This window comes from Haliotis rufescens, unplaced genomic scaffold, assembly GCF_023055435.1.
Source record: "Haliotis rufescens isolate VD_foot unplaced genomic scaffold, xgHalRufe1.0.p SCAF_7, whole genome shotgun sequence".
Taxonomy (NCBI): Eukaryota; Metazoa; Mollusca; class Gastropoda; order Lepetellida; family Haliotidae; genus Haliotis; species Haliotis rufescens.
Window position 1 is genome coordinate 7,305,423 of NW_025964361.1, and position 7,495 is coordinate 7,312,917.

Here is a 7,495-nt window from a genome sequence, read left to right on the forward strand (position 1 = left end):
ATCCTCGCTATCAGACAATGCTTTATGTAGATGGTATACCTGTATGGTTTCATATGCGATGCAGTGGGAACTTAACCATGTGACGTCAACGTTGAGTAAATCTTAGTAGCTTTTCTAATTTCATATTTGACATACTATGCTCACTTAACGTTTTAAGGACGAAGAACAACAAACATGATTCTCCAAAGAAATACAGCACTGCTGAGACTTTATTTACGGTCCAAGCCATGTATCCAGCTTTCCATTAATGGGCAGGTTATTTGCCCTGATGTGTGAACAAAGTGAGAGACACCAATGATTTTGAAATAATATATGGAACTGAATCTAGAGCAAGCAATCGGCATTGGTAATTGTGTACGGGCATTATGCAATTAAGCTATAAAATATATTTCAATATAAAATATTTGGCCGATGTTATATTGTATGAGCGTCAGGCATATTTGTTTCATAGTTAACCCGCACCAGAGTGTCATGGCGATCATCTCCCAGATAGAACCTTGCACGGGTTCTGCTGGATCTCTGCGTCAACTTCAGGCAGGTTGGGATACAGTTATTGGGAGGTATATTCCGATATAAAAATACACAGGAATGTCATCAAACATTGTCACTGTAATATTTCAACTTCCGACACTAGAGCAGTTATAAGCTGTGTGTATTGTTGAAACGTCAGGCTGATCTGTTAACTCCATTTGTCCACGTTGTCTAGGACTGCAACAGAATACATACATTCAGATTAGTCTCTCCTTGCCTTACAGAAAAGTGTAGATGAAGGCGCCCTATGTTATGCAATGAGTTGCTTATTCTGGCGATATTAATGATTCCTGGTATGTCTTGTACTATACTCTCAACAACACAGGATATATCTGGTATTATCTACCATATTATCGTTGATTAAAACCTAGAATAATGAAAGGTACCCTGTTCATGCAAAATGTTCGAATGAAAACAATTCGTGGCATAATGCGTATAACATCTATTGAAAGATTAGTGAAAACAAATGATTTATATGATGATGACACAGTATTCACAAATGTTTGTAATATTTGGATATGTTGGCAGTCCTGAAAAGAGATGTTTTATCAACAAAACAATGTTCGGCTTCCACTGTCAGTAAACAATTTGTATTGGAAAAGTTGCCTGAAAGTAACCTGTTTCAATAGAAAAAACACCCTCCCAGAATATTTAATGACTAGTAGTCCCAACTGAATCTAGAAACTGGAATAGAGTATCTTTGAGACTTGTCCAAAGCATCAATAATATGGTTTAGTGGAATTATTGTTATAACCCATTAACAAAGAATAGACGAGGTCTACACATTGAACTGTGAGTGAAGGGAGTTTAAACCGTGTCTCGGGTATTTGAGATGATATTGGAAACCGTCGATCCACAGTGTGGACATCAGCCCTGGTGATTAGGATAGTATGACGTACGATATGCAGCCGTGGCGGTCTGTAGTACGTTGGCGCAAACATGGACCAATGATAATGCACAACGGTCGTTGGTAACACATCTATCTTTTACAAAAGGCATGGATTGTTTAGGCACCATTTCCTCCCAGGTTCCTCATGGGGGAGTGTACATTCAATGTGAATCATGTCCTTCAGTTGAAAAGTTCCGGATATTGTCTTACACGTTGAGGCCCAACCACAACCCGCAGATGGCATCCATTTTGACACTTTGTCTTAACAGCAATTGAGACTCACGGAAGGCATGACCTGATCTGATTCCATTGGGTCCCCTAATCTCTAGTGGGTGAGGTTAGAAGTGTGAAGTACCATTGTCCTAGGTGCGATTCAACGTGACTTACCCGTTGACTACAGCCGGAACACTGGGGACATATCTCGCAGACACTTGACTTCTGAAGTTTACGAGGATGGTAGGAGACCACAGTGCTATCATCTGTAAGCCATAAGACATTATAAGAAATCACATTGTTATCATCTGTAAAATCGCATAATGCTTAACGTCCACATTATTAGTTACCCGTAAAATATGATTTGGGACCACGGTGTTGTCATTCGCAAAACAATACACGACAATGGACCACAAGGACAGAATACACAAATCTGTGACACTTTCAAGGGAAGGACTCAAACCGAGGTAAGGGTCAGATACAGGCGAGACATGGGACAAGGGCAGACTGAAACCCAGATGGGGATCAGATAGACCAGACACAGTACAAAAGCGGATTCGAATCCACGAGAGGAACATGCCTAGGCAGACTAAATATCAGGGCTGCCTCATGTCTACAATCGTAGCCTAAAACATAAGGTAGGTGTTGATCAAGTATAGATTAAGGCTGAGGAAAGGAAGGGTGAGGGAAGTGAGTTGTTATCAGTGTCACATTGGATTGGTTTAAGTTAAATTTGATGTGAAATAAACCATCAATTGTGTTTTAGTGGTTTATTTAGTATGTCATCTAACATCCAATACTTGTATGTTGTCATAACAACATGAATATATCATCTTATGCAACTCAAACCCAGAGCCGGCTTAAATCCTGAATCTTTATCATGATAATGTTGTTATCATGCCTGTTATCTTGAAAGAGTCCACATGGGGTCAGTAATAATATCACGGAACGTACCCGGCTTGTAATAGTCCACCATGGAAATGTAGGCAGGTTTGTTCTTGGCCACCATGTTCGTCCTGGAGCAAGACAGCTTCATGCATGTAGAGGTCTTCCCAACCTACACAGAATACAACGTATGTTTGGCGAAGGTCCATGACTCAATGACGCCATGGGGATGTTAACCTCACCCACAACAGGAGATCTTGCGGCATTGTCAACCCAGCATAGACATTCTCTGAATATCATTGGCCAAGATTTATTGTTGCAGAGGTCAACTATTCAACTTCCGGCTTATTCACAAATATTTGCGAATATTCATTGAACTATACTCACATATTACCATCAGCCTGTAGCACAGTAAAAACTTACCGAATCAAAGTAGGCGACGACTTGACCGTCTGTCTGTTCTAGGCGTTTAAGTCCCACTATGTTGCCTGCACTGGAGAGATCAGCTGTAAACCCGGATGGAATCTGGATGGTCTCAACACACACCCCACTCGAACCGTCCTGGAGATGTCTTTGAAAGTAAATATGTGACAGTTACTATAATCCTTATTAATTAACTGACAGATTGTGGTGTCCACATGTGGAATAAGAAGAGGTGCCGTTTAAAACTAGTCTTGCTCTTCAGTGAGGGAAAAGCATTCCAGGTATATCACGTCGTGTCAGCGTAATGTGGGAGGAAAGTTTACAGTGATGCAGGTCTTAGACGTTTACCACTTCGGATGAAACCCACCAACTCAGTACAGTGTTGAAAAACCCAGAAATATTTGAGGGCGTACATGAGTTTCAAACCCACGATCAAAGGTTTTTGACACGGAACAGGGATGCATATCTGCACAGTGACGAGTGGCACTTTACACGACTGGGCCACCTGTGCACCCCATATTATAAAGACATGATAGAAACACATACTTGGCACATGTCATTAGAGTAAAGCCGTTGGTGGTGTCGTCGAGAAGCACCGTGCTGACATCAAATACGTCGCTGGCGTCACCCAAAGACTCTACGTTGTAAAACAGGCCAAGCTAGGAACGAAAGACAATAGCATGTGAAAATGTGACGACAAAATCAACGTGAACTGTAACTTTATAAATTACAGTTCAGCTATATGTTAGCATTCTGTATATTTATAAGCATGTCCTTATGTTATTGAGTTAAGATTTAACGTCGCATCGGCATTATTTCAGCCACATAGCGATGACCTAATTGATATAATTTAATAGACATGCCCGTACAAAGATATTGTACCTCAACAACAGCAAACCCAGTGCCTTCTGCGGAAACCTTCAACTCGGGTGGAATGGACATAAGCTGAAATTCAGAAATTGAATGCCTCATAAACATTAGAAAACATGACATGCTGTTTAACAGCAACAAAGCTGTACATATTGTAAATCTTGAAATATGCCGATTAGTTGTTTTTATAGTTTTATAGTCAGGGCTACTCGCATTCATTCATGACACATTCTCGGCTAGTGGTCGACACTCGCATATATTTGGTGACGCATTAGTTTCATGATTTACAGTGCACGACCGTGAGTCTGAAATAATAAAGTAGTTAGGCTGATTAATGACAGAATAAGTCTTCGGCATGTATCTCAGAGTAGGGCTTCATGTAAACGCCGTGATACAACTGGAATATTGTTAAAAGCGGCGTTAAACCCAACTCACCCCCACACATATACGTTTCGAAATGTTTCTTCAACGTTATGTTATCGGTATCGATGAAACTGTGCAGGGGTAACTAACGTCGATGCTCTGTAGGACGAGGGCGTTGTTGTTGTTGACGGTGACGGTCCTGACTTCATCCCCGGCTGTGAGTTGGAGTCTGACGTTGTAGTTGTCAGGCTGTGCGCCAACCATGAACAGGGTGAGAGCCTCGAGGGACACAGTCGTATCCTGAAGCATTTCAATGATGCAATCTTAGATCCTTACCAATATACAATGGTTGGTTACAATTCACAATGTACTATGAAGACTCCTCTGTGGGGATTCCAGGTAAAATTATTCCCCAGTAACATGTGCCCAGAGTCGTCTGAACTGGATTGGATGGTCAGACTTGGCTGATTGCATGTCATCAAGCGTGTATATCTGCTTGAGCTGTCAGTCACTGGTTGCCGGTTTCGGGCTAGATTATTTACAGGCCACCATGATACAATTAAAACAATGACTGTGGCAATCCCTGTAAAGACAAACACAATTTTATCAGTGTACATTTAATCGCATGACAAAGAATGATGACTGTGTCAGAAGATCGCATTGTGTCTGCTTATCTCAAGCCCAAATACACAGAACAACTTAAATTGATCTTTGTGGCCATTTTGTTAAATGTTACAGTGAAGATTCAAAATGGCAAACACTACTGGCCAGGCAATTCTAAGGGGCAATATGAAAGAGAGTGTAAGCAGTGTTGACCTGAACTAAATATCTGAGTTATCGAGTTCAAAAGTATCAAAGTCACCTGAGTGGATATAAATCCACCCCTTTGGTTCCTCTGCGCCGACAGCCAGCGCATAATGCCCATTCCAGGGCCGAACTTATTGCGGGAGACGAAGGTCATTAGGTCGTAGGCCGTCGTCAGTATGTCGATTGGTTCAGATTTCACTTCGGTCTTTTTCTCGTTGGCATCAGTATTCACATCCCAATGCTTCTTACCACCTGCACAATACAAACATTGCTTGGTATGTGTTTGGGAACTACTTTGGATCACCATGGTATATTAATGAACTGTCAACTGTCAAAGATTTTATACGTATTTCGGTGTAATACAAGATGTGATAAGCGTTTCGTGAGTACACAAACTTATCCTTGTAAAAAAACAATATTAGGTGAAAAGGCGTCAAAGACCAAAGAGAACATTGGTTTCCCTTTTAATTCTGAACGTCAATGAACGTTTAAGCTATGCTTTAATTGATAAGTCAAACAGGTCATATCGGTAAAGTAAGGTCAGCCTCAATACTTGATATACGGTGACAAATGTCTCGACCATGAAATATGATGATTATCATCTACAGATAATATATACCCACGTAAATAGTAGACTTCTTGATGGAAAGAGTAAATAAATAGTTAAGCATGAAGACGTGAAGACTGCTTAGAGCCCAGTGGAAGCGAATGCTCACTCTTGTTCTTAGACATTTTCTTGAGCTTGCAGAAGGCTCTCCCAGAGTACATGCTCCCGGCATATGTGTTGACAGCCAGGGGGCACGGGGCCAAATGCCGAAACTCTCCAGGTACGTCACAGTTTTCTGATGTATGCCCTGGTGGCGTGAGCTGTTTACCTGTAGTAAATTTTCATTGTGATCCGCTGAAAAGAGAGATAACCTATGACCTCACCTGGGGGTAACATCTGTCACATACGTTACATATGGTAGCCTTCTTGAGACTACGGTTTTGGTAGAATGTGGCACCTTGGTTTCCTGAGAGAGACATACCAATCACTAATCAACTTTCATTTGGTATCAATAAAATACAAACAGTTATGTTTTATTTGGACAACCAAACCATGACATCTAAAGTATATGTTCATTGTGTGCCGAGTCTTACTTTGTTGTGTTATATCTTAGATAGTGTATATAGTTGCTTGCCTAACCTAACATGTTTTTGTTGTGCCTTCCATATCTGACACAAATGCGGACACAGTGAGTGAATTTTCTTTAACGCAGATTTGAACAATATTTCAATAATATCAGGTCATGTCAGCTTAATGTGTGAGGACAGCGCAGCTTGATGCAGGTGTTAGTCGTTTATCATTATGGTTGAAACCACGAGATCGGGTAAGATGCTGACCAACCGAGAAATTATGAAAACCTTAGTTTGTAAACGATATAAGACATAATCGTTTCCAGTAATAGAAACAAGAGGAATTCGTCTTTTCAAACCTTTTTGAGATTGAACTAAAGTGTGTCTAGTGTGTACTTCCCTCCTTAGTTTGTACCCCAACGATATTAATTCTAAAGTTATTTCAGACACAACTCTGAACCTTCAAAGCCGCGTGTCTGTAGGGTGACAGAGGATCGACCTTCGTGCTGGTTCTATTGGTGTCTTATCAGTGTCATAACATGTGTGTTGGTTTTTTCACCGTGTGAAGAACATTTGGGGACGCCCACCATAACGCCGACTCGTTACGATTTGACAATGATACTTGTACCTTATATACGTTGTCAAGGAGAAAGGCTCCATATCATATTCAAAATCACTTGTTTACTTCAATAGAGCTACTGGGGCGTGAAGTAACCTCGTGGTGATAGTGATGACACCGCAGGGTATGGTTTGATTCTCCCCATAGGTACAATGCGTGAAGCACATTTCTGGTGCACTCACTCACTCACTCACTCACTCACTCAAAAAGCACAGTGCATTGCAGCGTCTTGACACTGGGTCACGTGCCCACTTTACAGATAACAATAGCTCGAATTACTAATTGGGGAGCACCTGTTAATGCATAAGCCAACCACATGCATTGAATGTCTTATCTACATGATCATACAAGTTGAAATATAACTCACATCTCCTGTGAAAAACCGCTAGGTAGTGAAAATTGTAGTTGTGTAGGTTTCAAGAATATAACGGTTTCCCCAGAAAGATAGTATATAGATCTTACTTCCCACACACACACATATATAAATGCTATATGTTCATGCTAATTAGTTTTACACTCGATAGCATAAATGTGGGACTAATTAACCATAGCACCATGAGTGGATGAGTCAGTGAGTGAGTGAGTGACTGAGTGAGTGTGGTTTTGCGCTTCTTTCAGCATAATTTCTGCAATATTACCGCACGGGGCACCAAGAATTAACTTCACACATTGTACTTTGTGGGGATTCGAGCCCGACCCTTCGCCGTCACACCTTTCAAAACTTCGTTACTCTACGCCGCAGCAGTTCTAAGGAGGTAAACGGTGACTTTGAATATATG

The 7,495-nt window shown here is 41.0% G+C and overlaps 1 protein-coding gene across 1 annotated transcript; it reads right to left on the minus strand.

Annotated features, from left to right (window-relative positions):
• Window positions 1-178: 178 nt before the first annotated feature.
• Window positions 179-5,759, minus strand: LOC124144529 (CD109 antigen-like). Its single transcript, XM_046513970.2, has 9 exons — window positions 5,698-5,759; window positions 5,037-5,233; window positions 4,325-4,474; window positions 3,824-3,886; window positions 3,488-3,600; window positions 2,942-3,089; window positions 2,588-2,690; window positions 1,808-1,899; window positions 179-708 (listed from the first exon to the last, which is right to left on the minus strand). Exons 1-9 carry the CDS (start codon window positions 5,747-5,749, stop codon window positions 703-705), a joined length of 924 nt encoding a protein of 307 aa, XP_046369926.2. The 5' UTR covers window positions 5,750-5,759; the 3' UTR covers window positions 179-702.
• Window positions 5,760-7,495: the final 1,736 nt, after the last annotated feature.

Excerpts from the sequence above, each read along its gene's own strand:
- LOC124144529 (XM_046513970.2), bottom strand. The coding sequence starts at position 5,749 with ATGTACTCTGGGAGAGCCTTCTGCAAGCTCAAGAAAATGTCTAAGAAC. Across the intron at positions 2,691-2,941 it reads TCGTCGCCTACTTTGATTCG|GTTGGGAAGACCTCTACATG; the intron begins GTAAGTTTTTAC and ends TATTCTGTGTAG. Across the intron at positions 1,900-2,587 it reads GGTGGACTATTACAAGCCGG|ATGATAGCACTGTGGTCTCC; the intron begins GTACGTTCCGTG and ends TATGGCTTACAG.